The sequence below is a fragment of the Hippoglossus hippoglossus genome, chromosome 11, assembly GCF_009819705.1.
Source record: "Hippoglossus hippoglossus isolate fHipHip1 chromosome 11, fHipHip1.pri, whole genome shotgun sequence".
Taxonomy (NCBI): Eukaryota; Metazoa; Chordata; class Actinopteri; order Pleuronectiformes; family Pleuronectidae; genus Hippoglossus; species Hippoglossus hippoglossus.
The window spans coordinates 10,616,127-10,640,335 of record NC_047161.1 but is presented as its reverse complement, the minus strand read 5'-3'; the positions used below and the strand labels follow the sequence as shown (position 1 = coordinate 10,640,335).

Below are 24,209 nucleotides of genomic sequence, written 5' to 3'. Positions count from 1 at the left end.
AGAGAGAGAGAGAGAGAGAGAGAGAGAGAGAGAGAGAGAGAGACAGGGGGTGGGGGCTCTCAGTCACCGCGACCCCCTCGAGGAGAAGCTCAGAAAGGAGCACAAAAGAAACAGATGAGTCGAGGAGGAAGAGGAGGAGGAGGAGGAGGAGGAGGTTCAGCCGAAAATAATAAAGTCTGTTACCGCCTCCTTACACCATCACCTCCGGAGACACAGACCGAGGAGGGAGCGCTGCCCCGCGGGGCTGCTCGTCCCCACAGCCCGTGGTTACATCCAGAGAGGAACACACACTATTAACAGCCATGTTTAATCAATCTCTGCTACTCACCTCCTGTGGTACATGTGGTACTGTGTGGTACACTGGGATACATTATGGTACATGTGGTACTGTGTGGTACACTGGGACACATTGTGGTACATGTGGTACTGTGTGGTAGATTGTGATACAGTGTGATACCTACAGTCAATGTGTGTTACATTGTGATACAGTGTAGCCCAGTATGTTACAGTGTAATACATTGTGGTACAGTGTGTTACAATGTGGTACAGGGTAATACATTGTGGTACAGTATGATACAGTGTGTTACCGTGTAATACATTGTGGTACAGTGAGTTACACACAGAGGCAGCCTGGTCACAGGCTTGATAATAACTGCAGAGGTGGTTATCATGAGCCCATATGACAATCAATGGAAAATAACCTGAACCCTAACCATTCAGTGTTATAACCAGGTTAATACAACAACCTTATCTTCACCATACATGTCTCTCAAATACAGTAAAGTGATTACACTCACCTTTAATGGTTTTCATTGCACCTTTTCTGTCCCTTTGAATAACTCCACTCTGCCTGCACTAAGTATCTGTTCTGATTTGTCTCTTTGGTCTAGAGCAGATCTGCAAAACACATTCGTTAGCCTCCTGTTTTAAATATGTTGTAAAGTTTCTTTGACTTGCTACCGTGCACATCTCAGAGGAATCTTGCTAAAGGTTTAGCCCCCCAGTTTATGCGCTTCATGCACCTTCACTGTGCATAGTTGCAGTCGCATGCCAGTAACTCCATGTAGTGCTTTCATTCATTTAAGACTATGCATAGATAAATGCAGGAGGTGAGCAGCTCAACTCCTGCATAGATAAATGCAGGAGGTGAGCAGCTCAACTCCTCCTGCACGCAAAGCAATAAAGTTTGATGCTTTTTAAAGAGATGCAGGTTTTGCCAGTAGACCACACTTTAGTCTATGAAGTAATAGAAATCATTGTTGACAAAGGCCTCATCACTTTATGTTTCATTACTAGTAAAGTTCATTAGTTTACCGTCCAACAAGAGAGCATTCTTTTTAGTGCAAGGCAGATAGAAAACTATAAAAACACAAACAATACGGCAGGATAATAAAAGTACTGAATGCAAACTGTACCCTTTAGAATTGTAAAGCTTTTATTAGAAAACTGCATCAAATGAAAATGTTCATAGGATAAAATTCAGGACAGAATAACTTGGTGTGGAGAACCCAGAGACAGTTTTTCCCATATGAACATATAACAGTTAGAACCAAATTGCCCATATTTGTAAAAAACACAATAAACTTCATGTCCACGTCACAGATATGTTAACCTGGAGAACACCATATACTGCTGCTTAGTTTGAACTCCAACAATGGATTCTTCTCATCCTACTACACATCATGTTCATAAACCCACATTCTCAAAGGACCTATTTAACACCACCCCCAATAGATGTGACAATAGCAGTGAATGAATGATATAAAATAACTTTTATCTTTGCTTGACGAGATCACAGCGTTCACCCATTTGCTTCTTCTTACTTTGGATGGTAAAACCAGCAGCCGGTTACATGTAAAATCAGAATGGCATTCAGTAGAATCCATAACTCTGCCGAGGCCAATCCAGCCCCTTAAATTCAATCAAGCTGCACCCGAGTGCACACACTCATAGATATCAGTCCCCACAATATGGCTGATTTTCTCTATCAAGAACATTTAATTACTCACTGGGACATTTGTGAAAATGTCAAGATGATAACCTCAAAATCTCACAATGTTAAAGAATGTGGGGAAAAAATCCGGGATCCATGCCAAAATTAAACAAGCTCCATCTTGGCCCATGTCCCATCTTCCTACCAGGTTTGGAATGGAAATCCGTTCAGTAGTTTTTGCGTAATCCTTCTGACCAACAAACACAGGGACAGGGGTGAAAACAAAAAGCACCACTGCAGAGGTAACAACTTTGAGCCCACAAAAGCATCACAACAATGAAAGAATCTGACAAACATTTTACAGAATACTGAAAGTTTATTAAAAAGAAAAATATCAGGATTAAAAAAAACTTTTCAATGTCAAGGTTGTTGTGACTGAGAATAATAAACTTTGAACAAACACCCTGAGGTTGTCTGAACACTGAAGCACATGAAATCACAGTGGCTCCACTGGCGATCACCACCCATGTTCCTCCACGGCTGGACTCTCGCTATCAGGACGCAATCACACACACAGTCACACACACTGTCACACATACTCGTCCAATTCACAAACATACTACTGAATTTCACCGATGTAGAGTCGTTTATCGCTGGAGCCAGACATCACTGTGTGGAGAGGGAGAGAGAGAGAGAGAGAGAGAGAGAGAGAGAGAGAGAGAGAGAGAGAGAGAGAGATTATTAGTCCTGTTTTTCTCACGAAGCCTGAGGTGTGGAAAAAACCAACATGAAATTATATCCAACAGATTTTCCAGAATGACCACATTCTGGAAGAAAAAAAACACATGGACATGAAAATGATCTACTCTTCAAGAACCTGTTCCTCAACATATCTCTGTTCCATTCTTCTAATATGTATTACAGCGCGTAATCTGAGACTGACGCAGGTTTCTCCACTCACCTATAGACTCCTCCGGGTGGAAGGCCACTTCATTGACGGAGCCAGCGTGGCCCGGCAGCTTGTACAGGATTCTGCGTGATGTGGTGTCCCAAATATACACAAATCTATAAAACACACACACAGAGTCAGTAACTTTGTTAATAACTGAAACACATGAAAAAACATGATTATTGATATTTGATATTATTATTTTCTGTTAAAAGATATAGGGCCATGTCAGAACTGAATCTGCTGCCATGGCAGGAGACTCAGTAGATGTGGTGTACACTCAAACCAGGTGAGTTACTGGGTGCCATATACTGTGTAAGATGAGTGATAAAGAGACTTAAAGACCTGATAGATGACAGGAGATCACTTTTATTTATATGTTGCAAAAAAATATATAAATTCAAGCAATTTTAGTAAAGCTTATCTATTTAAGTGAGTTTTCAAAAAAAATTTCAATGCCTTTATTTCCCCCTCAAATTCACAATCGTTCAAGGATCCATAGGATCATAGAAGGACCACCCTGAATATAAAAAGGTGGGAACCCTGTGACAAATAGTTAACTACGTTTGTCTAGACAGGGATGGATTTTAACTACTTCTTCTTCTTTTAACAGCCATTGTTTATTTAATATTTATGTTCTGAGCTTCCTTTACTGAACTGGCCTTAGACCACTGTGGGTTTAAATTCCACGGGCAAGTCGAGTGGCCACAAACAGTTAAAATGTGGTGTAACTAAAGCAAGACATTTGAGATGGTAGACATTATAAAAGGACCCTTATATGACCACCATTACTGATGTGGATGATGATGTACAATGCTTCTGGTAAATTTTAATATCTGTTTTTTGTATTGTACAAATCAATACTTGTTTTACAAATGATTATTAATTAACTGTTTTTTTTTAAAATGCCATATTTGTTCATTCTGTTGCAAGTTTTGCTGCTCTTATGTTTCACTGAGATGGACATGTTACCCTCTGGTGGACAATAAAGTTGTATTTTATTCTATTCCATTCAAAGATAAAGTAACTCCTGCAGTAGACTGTCCTTTATTTCCTAAAGCCCTGGAACTGGTTTCAATTTCTCAAAAGAACGGATGAAAGATGATTGACGGACTAGAAGCCAGCGAGACCCAAGGGCGAACATGGGGGTGATGTCAGGACTTTGGCCGTCTGCCGTCACTGTGACAAGAATTTCCCTGTAACAGATAATTAATTATACCATGGCCTCTAGCTCGTGTGTGTGTGTCGAGGGGGTTCTCCTCACCTGTCAGCTGAACCTGCAGCGATCTTACTGCCATCACTAGACCAGGAGCACCTCAGCAAATTCTGAACGACAGGAACAGATGTTGGAAGTTTCATTAGCGACGTGACACAAGCGTTTTTACACGTGAGCTACTAAAACCATAATGAGACGATGGGGAGGTTTTCTTTATCAGAAAGGACAGCAGAGAGATGGGAGAGGCAGGAGAGGAAGAAAGACGATGTCACGAAACTGTGGTTGGCAGCAGATATAGAGCAGGGCTGCAGCTGTTTGTAACTTCTGTACAGAGTTAGTTTCAATTCACAAGTAGTAACATATGTTGCATGACAGAGTGACGTGTTTTGATGCCTTTTGATAAATAATGGCAAACACTGGCTATTCACGTTACCTTCTCAAAGTTGTGAACATTGCCCTGGAAGATCTTCACACATCTCTCCTTGGGCGCAAATGGTCGGACATCCCAAATTCGCACTACACAGAGAGAGAGGCAAGAGTCACATTAAACATCCAGCAAAAGAAAATAAAAACCTGAGAAAAGGAAAAAGATGTTTCTTCTGTCCTACCTGTGTTGTCCATGGAGTTGGAGAGAAGGTACGATCCCTCCGAGCTCAGAGCGAGTCCAGTTACTGAGTCACCATGGCCGTGCATATTGTAGATCAGCTTGTTCTGCCTCAGGTCCCACACCTGCTCGACACAAACAACAGCTACTGTCAGTGTTGTCACTAAAGGGAATATCTAATAATTTCAAAGAGGTTGACTTGAGCCGATATGTCACTGATAAAGAACTATATTCAGTGGACAAAAAAAACGGTTGTGGTTTTGAGTCAGGGAGAGAAAAATAAATAGAGACACTGATGTGCTTTACGACACAAAACACCCTGCAGCGGCGTTTGTAACCAGAAGTAGTTAACATGACGAGGCACAAAAACACCAATGTGATGCTTGAACGTCATTATAAAAGATGCAAGAGCAAAACAACAGAGGCAGTGACTGTTTTATGGGCTGAGCAGCACCTGAGGGAGACAGTTAATCAGCACACTGACAATAACATAAATTCAGTATTGAACCACCTCATTTAAAATGCATATAAAACGCAGTGTGTTTCATAGACCACAGATATAAGTCCGCAGCTTTTTCATTATTTATATTTAACAAAGATACACGGCATACTGAATGACCCCACTCATCCTCTGCAGGAGATATTTGAGCTGAGCCACAGGGGCTGAAGATCAAAATAGAAAGATTTAAAAGATCCTTTGTTTCTCTTGCCTTCACAGAGTTGGATATCAGAAGTCGCAATCTGCAACAAAATCTACCGACGCTGTTGTTTGGCATTTTCAAAACAGGTCTGGAAAAGTACGACAGTAACATTTGAAATAAAGGGAAATAAAGTACTTTTGTGGTGGTAACTGTGATATTTTGTGGATTACAGGAAAATTTGCTGTTGAAATAGCATCTGAGGATAACAATGTAAAGCTTCTTTTGATATTCAGTATTTTATGGATTGTCTCTGTTGCTTTGCTGTATTTTAGAACAGTGGTTCTCAACCTTTTTTCAGTGATGTACATTCAGACAAGTACCCCCTAACCAGCGCAAAGTATTTTTGGTAAAAAAAAAAAATGTAATACACAGCGCTGTGCCATCAGTGTCTGATTTATTTAACACTTATATTTTATTGAATATTTATTAAATAACTATTTTTAAAGGATTTTTGAATGGATGCTAATTTTAAATATATTTTAAAAAAATGTCACGTACCCCCATTTGAGAACCACTGTTTTAGAACATATATTTCTAAAGTATACTTTCTGTACCTCCATCCAAATCCATGTTCTTCTTTGGATAAGAAAATGTTATTTGATTTCTCAGTCAGCTGCTACATCCCTGAAGCCAAATATTCACAATACATGCACCTTAAACAAGCTTTACGTTACTGCTCTTCACTTCCTCTGAACATTTGCTCTTCCAGAGAGTAAAAGTATTTTGCACTTCCAAATATCCATAATTGCCATCTTTCTCAAATATCATTACACTATAGAGCTTTACAGATGATATGACCATGTCATAGCGGTATCATATTGGCATGTTATTATATGATGTTACGTAACCTTATGCAATCACAAGTTTTTTATACAAGGAATTAATTTGACTAAATATCGAAGAAGTACATTTTCTATTAAGACATTGTAAGTTTCATATTATTACTGTTGTAGCATTTTGTGATAAATGTGGTGTGTGTGTACTGAGTTACAGGTTATCATAAAGATAAACAGATAGGATAGGTGTTTGTCCTCTGTTACATTACAAATACGTTTCGATGTGGTTTGGTTGTTTTGGCCAAAACTCTTTCTTCTCACTCTTGTACCATATATTTGATCTTTATCTATTACAAGCTTTTGTGAGATTATTGCAGGTGATATTGTAGTTTCCACAACAAGTGTAAAACATTAATCGTTTCAGTCGCTACTTCAGACGTTTCCATTGTTTGAGAACAGAAACAGAAAAGAGTCTTAATAAGAAAAGCTTTCTTGTGAATTTTACTGTATTGAAATTTCTGAACAGTTAAAACTGTATTTTTGATCACAGAGAGTAGAAGACAAACAAAGATGTGAAGCATGAATAGAAACAATCCAGCCGTATACAAGTTGAACATGACTGATCAGAATTCAACATTTTCTGTATTGTTTCCAGGATCTCTGTATATGTTTAAAAACCTGGTACCTTGATGTCGTTGTCGATGCCTCCTGACAGGATCTGATCACTGGTGTCGTTGAAGGTGACAGCCAACACCTGATAGGTGTTCTGGAACGTGTGGATCGCCCCCTTCTTACGAATGTCCCACAGCTACCACAGAGACAAAACACACACAGAGAGACCATGAAGGGACCAACTACTAAATACAAGATCAAAACTAGAATTTAGATCCAAGACTGTGACCACTGGGAGTGTTTGGGTGAAATCTCCAAACACTAGACCCCAACTATTTGATCAAATTTGCTCAATTTCAAAAACAGCTCACTTAATGGAAAACCCACCTTCACTGTCCCGTCGTCGCTACCGGTGCAGACAAGCTGGGGCCCTCGGCGGGCTGGGTAGCAGGTGTTAACGAAGGAGGTGTGGCCCTTCAGACGCTTCATCCTCTCACCTGTCTCACTATCCCACACACCTACAGTCTTGTCTGTGCTCGCTGAGAAGAGCATGCTGAAATACACAGCAAGAAAACACAGATGTTCAAACCTTTCGACACGTTAGTTTTTTCACGCGTGTCTGACCAATCATCTCAACCAGCTGGTAAAGGGTAACAAATGTGTGCTGCTCTTCATCGAATACAGAAACTAAATTGACCTGTGATGTTTGCTTGGTACTTTGGTTTAGATGAATATAAGTGATGGACAGCTGATAATGTTACAGACTTTTATTAAACTCAGAAGCATTTTTCACTTTAGTTTCATTCTGATATCCAACATCCAAAAAGTTTCCAGAAATTTGTGTCACTATAAATGCAATGGTTAGATGCATACAAAACAATTTGCGTCAAGTTGATGACAATTACTTTTCAATTTAGCTAATTATTTTGACTGAAGTTTAGTCCAGAGTCTTCCATCGATGATGTTTCATACCTGCCATCTGTGTTGTAGTGCAGCTCCATCACTGCTCCGCTGTGGCCCTTCAGAGTGGCATAATTTTCACAATCTCCGTACACATTCCACATCACTGCAGCAAAGAAACACAATGTACAAAGTGTTTATTCACAGTAACAGGGACTTTGCACGCATTTCGACAAATATGTGTGAACTATAGGTTTTGCTAACTGTTTGGAGAAGTTCATACATCATTAATAACTTACGTATGAGTCTGTCAAATCCAGAGGAAGCCAGCGTGGCTCCGTTGGGATGAAACTTGCAGCAGTACACCTCGCCCTCGTGGCCAGACATCAGCATGATGGGAGCCTGCAGGCTGGAGCTCCGTGGGGGCCCCTGCAGGAGACACATGGACAAGGATGTGAGCTGAGAGTCTGACGTTAGGGCTTGGTGAATTGTAAAGGTTTTTAGGAGTATTTATTTCTAATTTGGAAAGAGTTTGTCCAGGAGAGAGCACTGATGAGTCAAGTAAAGAGGAATCAAATATCCTTCCAGAGTTTTTTGGCACTCAAATATTGCTGTTGGCCATAAAACAGCCACAAGGGGGGCTGTGGCTTGGGAGGAGCAGGTCGTCCACTGACCCCCGGTGCAATCAGTGTAAGAGTGATGTATGTCAGAGAACGTGCTGCACTGCATAAATGTATCTGTGAATGGGTGAATGGTAAAATGGTACTGGAAACGTTTTGAGTGGTCTTCGAGGCTAGAACAGTGCTGTATGAGTACAGATCATTTACCATTCAATTAGCTGGGTACAGATTATGTATAAGGAGTGTATCGTGATATCAAACAGCACTAATCTTTTCAGTTGGTACATCTACTTCCAAATTAAAATACAAATCTTTTGCATTTCATTAAGACGAATATTAATTGATAAACGGGAAAAATTATCAACAGATTAATCGATCATTTAACTGTGCAATACTCATTTCTATTTTTGAAATTCAATGGCTGTTGTGCAAAATGTATATTATGCTCACTCTGTATATATTCTTTTTACGATGTACATATTATGTCTATTCTGTGTTTGTGTTGCATGATAACTTATTTATATCTTTTACTGATGTCTATTTTGTGACTGTCCTCTTTGATGCTATAACGCAGCAAATTTCCCCTTTGTGGTCCTAATGAAGGATTATTAAATCGTATCTTTCTTTTAGGTGAACATATCTATAACAGATGCCTCTCACACACCATTCATAATTTACTATGTCTATTACTTAGCTGAAGATCCAGTTAATACGATCTAAACACTGGGCTGCAAATACACATTTAAGCAATAGTCATTCAAGGAGAAACTTGAAACTTAAAATGTGAAGTGTAATTGTCCTGCTCGTCATCAGTGCATTAAGCAGCTGATAAAACGAATGATCACTGTATCTGCTGCTTTTGAGTTTATGTTGATTTCCTGCTTCTCTGTCCAATCAACAGCTTCGTTTCACGTGTGAAAGGCCTCTTTCCAGTCCGGTGATCACACGTCAGAGGCGGTTGTGTAGTTAATAATAACTAATAATATTTGTTGACTTTTCTCTAACAAGCTCCTTCCAGTATTTTTTCGAACCACCCCGAGCTGCATTACTTCTCCGCTCACCATCGCCACGAGTTGCTGAGACTGCGCCGCCGCCACCAGCTCCGTCCTGGGCCGCTTCGCCGCGGCCGGAACCACCGCCATGTCCGCCGCTCGTTTCTTCTGCTCGATCATCCCTGGTTCGTGGTCGCGAAGCTGTGAAAATGAGGACGTTTAAACGCTTTGTTCGACAAAAACGAGCGGACGTCTTTCACACAGCGAAATCCAGCGGAGTAACACCAACGAAGAAAAGATGGCATCTACTTCCGCCGGCTTTGAGGCGTGTGATTGGTTGGAGGCTGTATAGTCTGCGGTGATTGGTTCGGTGTGCTTGTTTTCGTCCTGTTTTGCACCGGAAGTGAAACTGAACCAGCGCTGCTAACACGAACGGTACTTATGTTTTATTTCTGTTGTTTTCTCCTGATCTAAAGTTTCATTCTCGTCTTTCACTAGTTGGTATTTTCCCTGACTGCACGCACCAGTTATCTGGTTGGTGTTTTGTTGTCAGTTTAAACATGGTTTTCGTGGTAGAGGGCAAAAATGGAATGGAGCTAACGTTAGCCTAGCTTCTACTATTCACAATGTGTCTCAACGGCTGTTTAGTTACAGCAGTTGTTTATTCTGTCCAAGATCTTCTTTAAACCTTTTTTTAAATAAGCTCCAACATAAAGGAAGTAAACCGACCAGCTATTTGTCCCCATGTGAGTGGACTCTGACGAAAGCATGTAATTGTTAAAGTTACTCTAAATCATAAATGCGAGGTTATTTACTTAACTGAAAATGTTTTAACTTTAACTATCAGGTTGTGTAGGTTCCTCTAAAAAATCCCCCGGAGGTCAGAATGTACAGCCACACTTATATTTGATTTTAATAAATGCGCAAATATATACAAAACAAAGACAACAAATGATGAATGCAATTACAAGAGAGAACAAAAATAACCTTTTGTCCTTTTGAAATGATATTGCCAAACATATAAATCTTCAACCTCCTTCACTCAGTTTGTATTTAATGTGAAACAGTTTATATATATTAAAAATGACAAGTACTGATAGTTCCTGATAGACTATTTAGATTCCAAACCATATTTAATGCCCTGGTACCTTAGTGAGAACTGTACTTTTCATTATATCAATATGATATACATTAATACATGCATTGTGTAGATATTTGAATTTAAGATTTAATCCCTCTTTTGTTCATCATGTGAGAGCTTTTAGGTAAATAGAACCATACATCTTTAAATGTTAGTTTAAAAAAGGGAATTTCTTCCATTTTAAGAGCTTCCAAATAATGAACTATTTGTCATTTTCAGTCTTCCAGATCTACGTTTTGATACCAGTGGTCTGTCTCCACTGACACCATGTCTGACAGTGATGGTCAAGCACGTGAGCCCACTGGATTGGAAGGTCTGCCACCACTGTACAGCATTGCCAAGGGTGAAGTGGTTTCTGTGCAAACCTATGGAGCTTTTGTTCGACTGCCAGGATACAAGAAGGAAGGTGTGTGGAAGTTCACGTATCTGCTTAGATCTTTACTGTTTCAAATATTCAGAGCGAAAACATTCGCAAAACCAAAATGATTAATGAATAATTTTGACCCCAGTTTGAGTTTTTTCTAAAAGAGCTATAAGATCATGTGCCTGTAGAGAGGGAAACAGTGCGAAGGTTGTGGCCTCGGACAATCTATATTTACACAAGGGGTTACATTTTTTAACCAAATACTTTATTGTCAGACAATTATCCTTGACCTGTAGGAACTAAACTCCAGCTGCTCATTTTCACCACTGAGGGGCAGACTGAGCAAAGTGCACTGGGGGAAAAATCTACCCAACCTGCACCTTGGTTCTCGAAAAGTTTAGCTTGAATTTGAATTTGAATTTGAAGCCTGAAAAGAGAGTTAAGTTCAGGTTGAAAAGTAAACTTAGCTATTTCAGGACTCATCGTTGGCTTCTCTTTATGGTCAGGCTCTACTTTCATCGTCAGCAATAGAAAGATGTATTTGTGTGTCTTAATTTTTTTTAATAAATGTCTTAACATCTAACCTCCTTTCTCCTGCACACACAGGCCTGGTTCATGTGAGTGAGATGTCGGCCTCACGGGTTGAGAGCGCCTCCGAAATTGTCGATGTGGGTGAACAGGTGTGGATTAAAGTCATTGGGAAAGAGGTAACAACACACAACACACACACTGAACACACACACACACACACACACTACTGTATGCAGCTGCAGCTCTTTCCTCTACTTCTCAGATTCGTGATGAGAAGGTGAAGATGTCCTTCTCAATGAAAGCTGTCAATCAGGGAACAGGGCGGGACCTGGACCCCAATAATGTCAATGCCGAGTAAGTGTTGACACCTGTTATTTTTGTGTGTGTTTGTCTGTGCATGTACAGGTGTGTGTGTGTGTGTGTGATTGTGACTGTGTGTGACTGCAGGCAGGATGCGAGGCGACGTAAGATGTTCAGAGACCAAACTGGCAACAGGATCACACTGGAGGCTGTGCTCAACACAACGTGTGCAAAGTGCGGCTGCAAAGGTACAAACAACAACATGAACAATACAACTAACAGAACAGAACAGAACAAAACACAGAGACTGCAATTGTTTGCAACAGCGTTTTTCTGGGATTTTGTTTTGCAGCCATTTGAATAAATCGTTACTGTTCTTTGCAGGTCACTTTACAAAGGACTGTTTCTCTGCTCCGGGCTTGCAGTACGCTCTTTTGCCTGACGAGGAGGCTGGAGAGCCACGGCAGCAACAACAGCAGCAGCCCTCAACAGCTGCTCTTAGGCCAGACTCAGACAAAAAGAAGAAGAAAAAGAAGGTGAATATGTGACCCCTCATGTCCAGCAGGGCTCTCACTTCTACTCCACTCTCTTTTTGTGAAACACATGTCTGTTGTTTCACACGCTTACAAGGCAGTTTCATTAGAACAGTATGAAGAAAACAGTCTGGTTTAGTGCTTATGTCCTTAAAAATCATTGTTTAATTTTGAGGTATTGAAACAGCTGAAACTGCTTTGTACATGTTTCTTCATCAGTGCTCATCAACTTCCCTTTATTGCCTCACAGAACATTTTTCTTCTTTTTGTTTATTCATCCCCCAGGAGAAGAAAATGAAGAAGAGGAAGAGGGAGAAGAAGGAGTCGGAGAGCGACAGCAGCCACAGCAGCGAGTGCAAAACCAAGAAGAGGCGTCACGACCCCACTCATGACAAAGACGACAAGAAGAAGAAGAAACATAAGAAACATAAATCTCACAAACACAGCTAAAACACACACACACACACACACACACACACACACACACACACACACACACACACACACACACACACACACACACTGCAGCTATCACACGGACGCAAAAAAGGGAAGTGGTTAGCAATGGAGTGACAGACATCCAGTTACGTATCTTTAAATAATTTCTTCACCACCAGCTTATTATAGAATCCTTTCCTATAGAACCCCATTCCTTAACGTTAAGGACATTTTTGCTAAATGTCTCTCCACGATCTTAGAAGCATGTTTAGACCTGTCAAGTTTCAAAAAGAAACTAAATAGTTGGGAAGGAAATATCTGCAAACACAAAAATATCAGACGACAAGACCCACTTGTCCTAATGAAACCTCTGGCTCCCCCGCAGTGCGAGGAAGCTCATACATCATTCGAAACTAGATAGGTGTAAACAATATGACAGCAAGTGGCTGTCCCCCATGAAATCCAGATATTGTTCACAGATATCCGGTTTCCAGCGCTCTGGGAAATCCATTAAGCAGAAATGAGGCAGTAAGGCCAACTTCTTAGGGAGGGTCTGACATGAAAGACCTTGACATAATTCACATAAACTACACACACACACACACACACACACACACACACACACACACACACACATACACAGAGGAAGAGGTAAAGACACAAACAGGAAATGTGATGCAGCGCAAGCGAGCATGTCAGGAACCTCATGCTACGACGATATCCTTAGGTAGCCCGCCGTTTATTGTGCACTTGTGTGCGCATCCATGTTTGTTTATATATCTTGCCTCCAGGGGCCTGCTCACAGTACACACACCCCTCTTCCTGCATGTCAACTGTTAACTCCATTAAAGGTGTTTTATTTGTAAAAGTAAAAAAAATGCTTCTTGATCTCTTTGTTCTTGGACCTTGAACTTGTAACGCTGCTATTAGAGTCCGGCCTCGGGAGCCAAAACACACACACAAACATGAGAAATTCTCAGGTGGATCCAGTGGTTCACCCTGGGTCATGTGAAGTTCATGTTTTCGAGTGAGGGAAGGTGTCTCAGGGCTGGGTTGAGGGATTTACACAACATGGATCTCAGGGTTGTGTTGTGTCTAATGAGGTAAAAAGTTGCACAAAAACACGTTTCCAATAGATGACCCTTTGTCGACGTAAGACAAGATAAGGCCACATTAGAGATATGACCCAGATTCCATGCTTCAGCAGGTAGGATTGCAGAATGATAGATTGTTTCCAGCTGCGGCGGTTTGGCTTCAGTGAGTGAGTGAGTGCACTCCCCTGGTAATGATCCCCCCAGTTTGCTGGTCAGTCTCTTAAATTTCCTACACTCCCATTTCTCCTGTTTGCACCAGGCAGAGGCCCGAGATGATTTTAATGTGGCCTGTTAAAGCACGTAAAGCAGGATGCAGAGCTCGCACAAGCAGAAATATGAGCTTGTGTTTCATTTTTAAACATAATTTAAATACAAACTCAGCAGAGATAGTAAAACTGGACTGCACCCCACCACCCCCACCCTTGTACAGGATATCCTTGAAGTGTGTGGCATTTCTGCTTCGATAAGGGGAATAACTCATTTATCTTTGTATGTTGTGTGAAAAACAGAATTCCGGGACAGATAATAGTCGTTTGGAGTCAAATGAAGGAAATAATTAATACATTTAATGTTTTGAACTGACAAACCACCACGTACAGATGATAAAGTGAATACTCTGCTCCCACAGTGAATGTATTTGGATTCATGTCTTCAGACAGCTTTGGGAGGACTCAGAACTCAGCAGTGCTTTGAGTGAAATGGACATTGAAATATTTCAGTTTTGACTGTTGCATTGAGAGTAAAAGCTACAAAAGTCCTGGAAGTCGATGATGAACTCAACTGATGAAGCCTGTGAGAAGTGTCTGAAAGCTCTGGAAGAACCTTGTATGTGGACAGAGAAATAAGATTTTTTTATTAATAGTCTATTATTCTATTATTCTGTATTCAGTTTATACTTTAAAGGGTAAAGTATAAACTTTCAATTTATAATTAAATTATTTTCTTGTTGCATGTTGTTAATGCATTGACATGAATATCTTGCAGTAAAGGTCATCTTATACTGTACATACATAATATTTCTCCATTATTAGTCTTCATTTTTGCAAATATATGTTTGTATTTTGGGACTTAATCTTCTTTTTATTGTTTTTTTTTTCACCTTTCTGCATGTAATTCATATGTGTGTGTATAAGAGATCTGGTCCAATCAGAGGGAAATATTTGATCTTGACAAAGGTCGACTCCAACCATTGTCAAACATGCTGTTCATATGTAGTATGATCATTCCTTCATACAGATGACCTTCAAGGAAACACGTGTCAGTGTTTGGTGAGAAAACACAGTGGCTGCACAGGTGAATCTATACGGTTATCCTGAAAGTCTCATTGTTCAGGCCTTGTGTGGCAGCTGGACTTTATTTCCCCCATGTATCCCTTACTGTTAGTTACTTACATGTGGTTTCACTTACTTTACGTCTGTTATACAGGTATTTACATGATATAAGGAGGGTTAACTCATTGCACCGTAAACACGTCATCTTTTCTTGTGACCTTTTCGGCTCAGACTAACTATAGGAGGGGACGGCAGAAGGTTGCCTGGACCCTTTCACCCCGTCACCCCTCTTCTAGTTGGCAAGCCGTCCCAAACACATGACACCAATCTACTGTGGGAGGGAAAGGTCCAAATTTAGATGGCACGCACACACACACACAAAGTACAGAATACAACAGTATCCACACATCTACCTCTAGCCTTGACCCTTGACAAAACTTTCCCCTCAGCTAGCCAGGGTAAAGGCGAACACGCACGCGAACACGCACACAGAGACACACAAAGGAGCTATATTTAATCCCCCTGAGTCTGTATAAATGTGAAGCTGTGATGGAAACTATGGTAACACTTCTGGATGTACTCAGACGTGCACGGTTGTGTTGCAGTAATGAACTCTTGCACCACACTGTTTTCTCTGAGTCAAAACCAAAAGTCTGACTGGACAGACACTCTTCCCTTTTTAAAGTTCAGTTACGAATCCATGACGGCAACATTCGTCTGTACCTGAATCTAGTCTGTTTCACTTCACACCAAACTACCCGAACAGAGTTAATCAGCGTTTTGCTTTCATGCACCACCAAGACATCGAAAACGTACTGTGGCCTTCCTCTCTCTGCTCTTGTTTAAAATCTTTAAGAAATATTTTTCATAGAACAATGTCATCACTTTTTTGTTTTACACAATTCGTTTTAGCCACTGGTTCTTGTTTATTTTCTTAGTTTTTAATGTGTTTGCTGTGATTTAGTATATTTTGTCTGTGTGTAGTCCAGGTATTACTCACATGTGTTTTCACAGTCACATTATAGGGACTTGTCTTCCTTATGGGGACATAATACTGTAAATTGTTAAATTTTAACGTGAAGACATGATTTAGGATTAATGTGTAACTCTACATGAAAAAAAGTTTGAGTGTTATTTGTCCCAGCTTGCATTTATATTTAAAACTATTTTACTTTGTTGCTGCCCATCTGGATCAGGACTCCTTGACAGAATAGATATTGTACAATGATAAGGGGCCTTCTCTGTTAATTAAAACTCCCAATATTGGATTTTACATAACTATCTACTGATCAGAGCTGCCAACAAATAATAATTTCTATGATACTTGAGTTTTCTAATCAAAATTTTTCTTCAGGAAATTTGCTTATTTTCTTATTTGTAGACTTCAGGATCAGTTTAATAAACTTTATATTTAGTCAATTCTGCTCGTAATCCCACCAGCCACCACGTAAAGACACTTGGGAAGAATTTCATTGTTTTACCACTTCATCCAACTGTGAGGAAACTTTCATTTTTATTCTTCAGGTCTCAATAGTTAAAACAAAAACGTTTTTAACACTTCCAGGTTTATCATAGGCACCATGCATAACACATTTTCTTTAAAAAAAAAATCCACAGGCCTGTTTAGAGAACAAAACAACAACAACCCATTGGAATTTATTCAGTGTTTGAACAAAAGTATAAAGAGAGGGACAGGAGGGAAGATGGAGGTCACAGTGAACAGCGACGCAAAAACTGATCAATCAGACTGAAGGGGAGATGAGGGGGAATCTGCAGCAGACGCACGGGCGTCCGGCTGCTTGACCTGGGCTGAGGTGCCGTTAACGTACATCGTGGCACAGAAGCTTTAGATGATGCGGAGAGGTGGGGGGGGGGGGTCTCTGGGTTCGGTTTTCACTGTGCCTTCTCATAGCGACGCGTGCAAACGACATCTCCCATTGTAAGTGTCTGTGATGGAGAGAGAAAGAAAGATATGATAAGACAACAAACACAAACAGACACACACAAATATATATGAGAATGTTGTATATGTGCAGGTTGTGTGAGTTTTTGTATGACTTACTAGTATGAGGGCGTTTCCATTGATTTCTCTGACCAGACTGGTCTCTTTGCCGTCCCACTTCTGTACGTGCACCAACTTCCCGCCGTCTATTTTTACAATGGACTGCAGACAAACAAAGATGTACAGATAGTTAGTTAGGTAGTTAATACACACAAGATCTCATCATCCCATGAAACTGAATTTAACCAAGTCCTGTGCATTTACAATTTTGCAGACAAATTAATCAAATATATTTTGAGTTACTTGTACTTAACTTGGTTTCCTGCTTTTTGTGACTTTATATTTCTTAAATCATTTATTTATTGAATATATTTAATTGTGTAAAGGTCCAAGATCACAAACATTTCATTCTGCACTTCAAGTCAACACATCTCAAATGTTTTGGATAAAATTTCCATGAAATTTTGTGTTTTAATGCTTTTTAAATGTAGCTTTTACTTTGAAAGAAGCCGCCTGTGTTATTTCATCTTTCAAAATGTGTGCTGTGACGTCATCTCTGACCCAAACCTCTGACCTCTCAGAACGTCCTTCTCATGTTCACGTCTAAAACAAGCACGACAGCCCCGACTGTGACAAATCAGACTTGTTTGTTGAGCCTCATGACTGAATTATCACTCCCTGCTCATCACATGCTACATTCATGGCTACTGCAGCATTTTGTGGGTTATGACTGTGTAATAAAACCTCATAGAAAGCTACTTAGAACCCTCTCAATGAAATTAAAACACTGTAAAAGGATAAACAGAGGTTTTTACAGTCTCCTCGATGAGCCACCGGGCCTTTGACCTCTCACCTTAACCTTCCTGTCATCGGCGGTGGTCTCGTCGAACTCATCATCCAGCTTGAAGCTGAGCTCTGTGTTCTTGACGGAGCTCTGGGTCTTCACGGTGACGGTGCCACCCTCCACTGAGATGATGGTAGTGGGCTTGGTGATGCCTCCCACCTTGCGGGTGGCGAAACCCACGCCTGAAGAAAACAAAAACAGGTCTGTCATGTAAATTGCTTACGGTGCCTTGACGTTCACAAACAGCCATGAACAAGTCTGTAGACGTGCATACTGGCAGCTTAGAGGCTGTACAACCGTCAGACATACTTTCAGAGATTAATTTACATTATAATTAGGGACAGGTTTAGCGTTTCACACATGCACGTTTACCGATCCACAAGCCAATCCAGTTGCTAGTGGTTATGCAACATTAAGTTATTTGCCAACTGCTGCATAAATCAAGAAGTTGAGATAGAATTTGACACAGCTGAAAAAAGAGCTGGGGGGGGGGGGGTCGATGCAAATTATTATTATAATGTATTAGGTAATTCCAATATCGGTATATCGTTCGATATACTGTATATATATACATTTAAATATAATTATTTTGTGATATAATTGCAGTTTAACAATAAAATGTATATGAATATATATATATAAAGTAATATTACAAATAACTATTATATGTATATAATCAAAGAATTGAAAAATGTAAATAAATAAATGTAAACGCATTTATTTATTCTGTAAAATAATAACCATATTGCAGAATATATATAATGTCTGCGAAAAGCTAATATCAGTCAACTAATTAATCACCAGGGCTCTAGTTTACTGACCTAATAAACAATTCCACTATCAAAACAAAAATGATTTATTTTTCTGGAGCATGCACACACTATGTGCAGTCTCAAATTTTGGGAGGCAGTCCAACCTCTACCTCAGGGTCCGTGCAAACCTTCATGTGGACCCTTGCAGATGTGGAAAGTAAGAATTGCTCTTTAACCTCAAACACTCCATAGCGGATGTGTGCACAGACAGCTGCAAACCCCAGTTATTTGTATGGTGGCTGTTTGTAACAGGCATACTCCACTCGGAGTCAAGCTTGGGGGTCACTTTGCATGAGCAGTAGATTGGCAGCTATATATTCTGACCATGCAGACTATGAATCAAATCAAAATAGCACACAGCCGCTCATATTCACTGTCCATATTTTCATTCTCAGCTCATCTAGTTGGAACTAGTTGGAAACCTTATAGTGTAGTGGAGCTCGTGCACAGTTGGTACTAGTGTTCACGCATACACGACAAATTGGTGGGTCCATGGACGTCTGCCCAGAGCCCTGCAGGGTCGATACTAATGGCACGCTGACCCTTGCATACTTGCGAGTGTGTTAAGTATGACACTACAACCTGAACTTTAATGCTTGATAAATAAAGAGAGCAAACAGACAAGAGTTCCAGGAACAAATGTGCTTCAAGCTAAAGTATAAGTATAATGTCTGGCTTCATGGTGGAACTAGATTTTCTTTCAATTTCATGCAAATCCATGAAATAGACTTTGAGATAGGTCGATAGATAGAGGATTCATTCTGTGATGAATCAGTGCCAATCCAAGCAAATTTGTGTATCTGGGAGGATGAGAAAAAACTTGGTATTCTAGCCAACAATTGTTGAGGTATGGAACACTGACAAATATTAACCACCTCGATACCACTGTTGAATATTTTAATTAATTTATAAGGAAATAATCTTTTGATCAAACTCAATGGAATGTGTAGCTGTGGGTTTGCCCTCCAGCCCTCCTTCACCTGGCATACGCTCTAATCTTTTGTTTGTCTGTTGTCCCAACCCGCAGCATGTTCTTCAAACAGAGAGAGTTCAGTTGACCCGACGCCTGTTCAGACATGTGTCTGTGCAACCAATCACTTCCTTTAACTTCACTGTTGATGTGCGACTGTGTGAGGGATCAAGAAAGTTCAGTTTATTGGTTCATATGATTTAGAAGTGGGTGTAAATCGCTTTACACTTGACACTGCTACTGTAACAACAGAAAGTCAGGTTGACAATCCGGTTTCTATACAAGTCGCGTGTGTGTGTGTTGACTGGTGTTGAAGGGTCACGCGGCTCAGAGCGGTCAATGGTCATGAGAAAAACACACACACACACACACCCCCATATGCTATAGTTCTTTGTGTAACTCTTTCCTGTGAAAATTCACAAACACAAACACACCTAACCATGAGTGTGTGAGGTATTTTTAGGACCACTTCATTTCTACCTTCTCGTTCCATTAGCTCCTTGGCACTGGAGCCAACTTAATATTCAACTCCCCCCATGGCTTCAAACAATGAACAGCTTTCAGTGAAGGTCACCCACATTGTGCTCAAGTGTGTGTGCTCATGGGCTACTTAGCATATGTGTACTACTATCTTTGTGAGGACCATTCTGTGCAATGACCTTACAGGGTGAGGACACTTTGGCTGGTCCTAACGTTTGGTTTTAGTGTTAGGGTAAGGACTAGGTTTAATTTATTGTAAGGATTAGGTTTAGTTTAAGACAAGGATTACAGTTACGGTTGGGATAAGGATTACAGCTAGTTTGAGGATGGGTTTAGGTTAGGGTACGGAATTAGGTTTAATTTCAAAGTAAGGACTAGGTTTAGTTCAAGGTGAGGATACATTTCTGTTCAATGTAAGGATTAGGTTTAGATTAGGGTAAGGATCGGGTTTAGTTTAAAGCTAACTAGTTCAAGGAATAGGTTTAGTTGTGATGGTTACATTTGGGGTAAAGGGCTTGGAAATGCATTGTGCCCATGAGCGTCCTCACTAACAGAAGAAGAAGAATGTGTGTGTGAATCACAGCTACTTGCCATTCAGATTTTCTCACAGTGGCTTGATTTTCTATTCTCCACTTAGAGAGGGCCCCTCCCTCATTTACGGCACTTAGGACATGTGGTCAACCACTCTACCTCCCCCCATGGTTCCCTTCTTCTCTTTCTTTCTCTCTCTCTGCCCCACTCCCTCTTTCCACCCTTATTCTTACTCTACCTCAATTCTTTCATTCTTCATCTTCCTCCCTTATCTGCCTCTTCATTCCCTTCTCGCTGGTTACTTCTCCCAGTCCATGCATTTACAAACAGACACACCTTAGAGCGTTTATACAGCTCCATCTCCACATGTGCTCACATGCAGTAATGGCACTATTGCATCCTTTCATTTCTCGCGCATGCGCGCGCACACAGACACACACACACACACACACTTACCCAGCGCCTTCATGTATTCATCAAACTTGTCACTCTCCTTCAGGTTCCATGTGCCAACGAAAGCTTCGGCCATGTCTGCAGCAGCGAGCAGGGGTGAGAGTGTGTGAGACAGAGAGAGAGAGAGGAGAGAGAAGAGCGTGAGGCTGCAGAGAGAGGGAGAGTCAGAGTGAGAGAGGAGGGAGACAGACACTCAGAGTTTAGTCACCGCACTGCGATCCTACTGGCTGGATTTGTAACTGCTGTTACTGACGTCATCCAGAGGAGGGGTGGGGGGGAGGGGACGGGTGTGTGTCCGTGTGTGTGTGTAAATATATGTGAAGTATATTTGGATGTGAATTGGAATTTTTCTCAATAATTCCACTCGTTAATTTGATTTGCATCTGTCCTCTAGGTAGTATGATGATAATAACAACAATGCTACTACTACTAATCATATTAATATAGTGATGTTTTTGGAGGGGTGACTAGTGTGTGATGCTTTATATGCACAAATCGCTACCACGCAAATAAAGTATATTTGAATTCGAATATTTCTGAATTATTTCTTTTCATTTATTTGTTTTGAGAATGTAAATTAGAATCGTCTGTTTGTTTGATTTTCTTTTCTTCTTTTTATTGTGTCATGCACATTATGAGCCCCTCTTGAATAGCTGAGAAGACACCATTACTTAGAGAGGGAGAGAGAGGAAGAAATATTTAGAAGCAAAGGTGGCCAACCTAAAGGATTGAAATCAAACAATCGGAACATATCTGGATCAAACAGACTCAAATTGAATTTGTACATTTGAGAAAGAATTAGAGAGGAGGGATCAGAGAGAGCAACAGGGCCATCGTAAGAAAAACAAATCCAGGGCTGGAAGAATAAAAGAGTAAAGAAAGAGAGTGGGAGCAGGAGGAAGAGGGGGAGGAGTTGTTGAACAAACCCCTCTTGTCAATAGATAAAGAGAAGGAGAACAGATGGAGCCTGGGAGGAGGATGGGGGGGGGATGATTTTTTTTTTTTTCTCACAGAGGTGGAGCTGACGGGGTTGAAGGTTGAAAAGAATGCCATGATTGTCTTTTCTTAGGCCCCTCGTCTCGTCTCACTACACTTTTCTCTTCTTTCTCTGGTTTTGCCTCTTGTCTTCGTGCTTTTTTGACTTTTCCCTAAACGCAATCTGGTCTGTTAGTGCACAGAGGTGTGAGGGTGTGTTGTGCGCACACTTGTAAACACACTATCACAGTTGCACATGACGGCTGAGTAAGATGCTTTACGTTTATGAGGGTGCAAATAAGAGAGGTGGGTGGTTGGTGTGTGACTACATTTCTTACTTTGCACACATGCACAGAAAGTCTGTTTATCTCATTTAGAATCGTCTTTTAAAATTGTCCCTGGACACCGATTATATGGATGATTCGATTTTAGACTTTTTTTATAGTCCACAAATCTCATGAAATGCATAAAACCTACACTGAATCAAAGCGTGGTATACCGGCCGAAATAGGGATGTTGTTTTGGCCCAGATTTGTCCCGCACTGTCATCTTGCCCACATACTGGATGGAATGATGGTGCTTAGTTGGTCTGCTCCAGATCTGTGCCACAGGTAAGCCATAGCAATACTGCATGTCAGCCAAGGGTGGCCCGAATTAGTTTTGTGCTATTTGAGCCATATTCATCATTTACCACATGGGCCACTTTAGGTTCACATCCAGATTACAGCATGCTTAGTGCACCACATGTTTGCCAAAAAAGGCCCACACTTGTTTTGGGATATGTGGGCCACATTTGCTATTTTACAAGTGGGCCACTTTCGGGTCACATCCATTTTGTCCAGGCCGAAAGAGCAATATCATTGCCTGAAGTGGCCCACAGCCATAAACTATGTGGGTGTCAACTTCAGCTAAGAGGACCCAAATGCAAGCGTGGAAGATTCCGCTGGTGAACGTGAATATAAAGAGAAAAACGAAACAGGTTTAGGCTCTCCAGTGGCAGGCAGACAGCATAGAAACATGGGGAAACAAGACAAAGGGAAACTCGGAGACTATACACACACAAGTGAGGCTGCAGGGACAATGGGACACAGAAAAACATCCATAACATAAAAAGTTCATACAACAGAGAGTCCATCCCAAAAGGTACAAAACTGTCTTTTAAAAGTTAACAAAAGGGCAGAATCATGTCAGGGCCGGACACCTTGATGGTTGTTAGAATGTGTTCTCCTCCATGGCTGAAAGTAGTCCCTAATAAATCCATTACTTTTCTCCTGTTTAAATAGCTAAAACCTTCAGGGCTCACTTTTTCTGGGGAATCACTGAGCCTGATAAAAAAATTATTTGACTATTTTGTTTGTGAAGCCCATTTAAAGATTTGTGTCTCCAGTGGGAACAAATGGATTAAACTCTGACCTACAGGGCAGAGAGGTCGAAAAGTAGAGAAAAGACTAAATGAGATGGGTTCATGCAAAATGGAATGACCGTCTTAGCTACAGTTAAACTCTTATCTGACGATGACTAAATATGTTGTTTTTTTCCAAACTAAAGCCTGATTATGTCTAATGAAGTCCTGCATTTTTTATGTTTTAAAGAAATATTGAAGATCTGAAACCAAATATTCAAGAGATTTGGTCCAGGCAAACCCAGGCAGGTTTTTTTTTTTTCGTTAAAACAAAACAAACTTGTACTTATTTAAACCAACACAAGAAAATGATGCTTGTAATATCTCTTTAAACAGGTAAAAGACGTCTAATGACTAAAATATTTGTGTCACTGCAAATTAACATTGGAATGTTTGTATATGTACAGGCTACAGCTATGTGTCTGAAGGTTTTCTGTCCCCATTACGTTAGCACCTGAACAATGTCCCCACAACATTCACTATACTCTGCATGTGGAAGGACTCACACTGTGCTAGTGCATTCCTCAGTCCTCAACCATAACCACTCCTACTCCACCCGTCTCTTACAACAATAGTCGCACATTTGGCAAACACACGTTGTTTGGCTGTGTGGAGGCCGCCATGTTTTTTTAAGTAGCCCAGACTTGTCAAACTCAACATCTTTTGAGTTTTTATAACAGCTGAAAGCTACCACAGGTTCTCTTTCATGTTTGGAAGTGGAAGTTGAGGTGAGGGGTATTCAGCTGCAACATACAACTACACCAC

General features: G+C 40.6%; 3 protein-coding genes across 4 annotated transcripts; 1 reads left to right on the top strand and 2 right to left on the bottom strand.

Annotated features, from left to right (window-relative positions):
* Nucleotides 1–2,289: 2,289 nt before the first annotated feature.
* Nucleotides 2,290–9,614, bottom strand: snrnp40 (small nuclear ribonucleoprotein 40 (U5)). Its single transcript, XM_034599580.1, has 10 exons — nt 9,373–9,614; nt 7,991–8,120; nt 7,764–7,857; nt 7,179–7,344; nt 6,865–6,987; nt 4,707–4,827; nt 4,532–4,614; nt 4,147–4,208; nt 2,895–2,998; nt 2,290–2,602 (listed from the first exon to the last, which is right to left on the bottom strand). Exons 1-10 carry the CDS (start codon nt 9,481–9,483, stop codon nt 2,553–2,555), a joined length of 1,044 nt encoding a protein of 347 aa, XP_034455471.1. The 5' UTR covers nt 9,484–9,614; the 3' UTR covers nt 2,290–2,552.
* Nucleotides 9,603–13,488, top strand: zcchc17 (zinc finger, CCHC domain containing 17). 2 transcript variants are annotated; one of them, XM_034599582.1, is made up of 8 exons: nt 9,603–9,738; nt 10,664–10,850; nt 11,415–11,515; nt 11,602–11,693; nt 11,787–11,887; nt 12,024–12,175; nt 12,458–12,623; nt 12,676–13,488. In XM_034599582.1, the coding sequence occupies exons 2-7, from the start codon at nt 10,712–10,714 to the stop codon at nt 12,620–12,622; spliced, it is 750 nt and encodes a 249-aa protein (XP_034455473.1). In that variant the 5' UTR covers nt 9,603–9,738; nt 10,664–10,711; the 3' UTR covers nt 12,623; nt 12,676–13,488. The 2 variants fall into 2 exon arrangements, with proteins under 2 accessions (XP_034455473.1, XP_034455472.1); XM_034599581.1 differs by having other exon boundaries at nt 12,458–12,643; nt 12,696–13,488.
* A 2,954-nt stretch (nt 13,489–16,442) lies between these two features.
* fabp3 (fatty acid binding protein 3, muscle and heart) lies at nt 16,443–21,263 on the bottom strand. The gene is made up of 4 exons (XM_034599584.1): nt 21,071–21,263; nt 17,831–18,003; nt 17,038–17,139; nt 16,443–16,922 (listed from the first exon to the last, which is right to left on the bottom strand). The coding sequence occupies exons 1-4, from the start codon at nt 21,141–21,143 to the stop codon at nt 16,869–16,871; spliced, it is 402 nt and encodes a 133-aa protein (XP_034455475.1). The 5' UTR covers nt 21,144–21,263; the 3' UTR covers nt 16,443–16,868.
* Nucleotides 21,264–24,209: the final 2,946 nt, after the last annotated feature.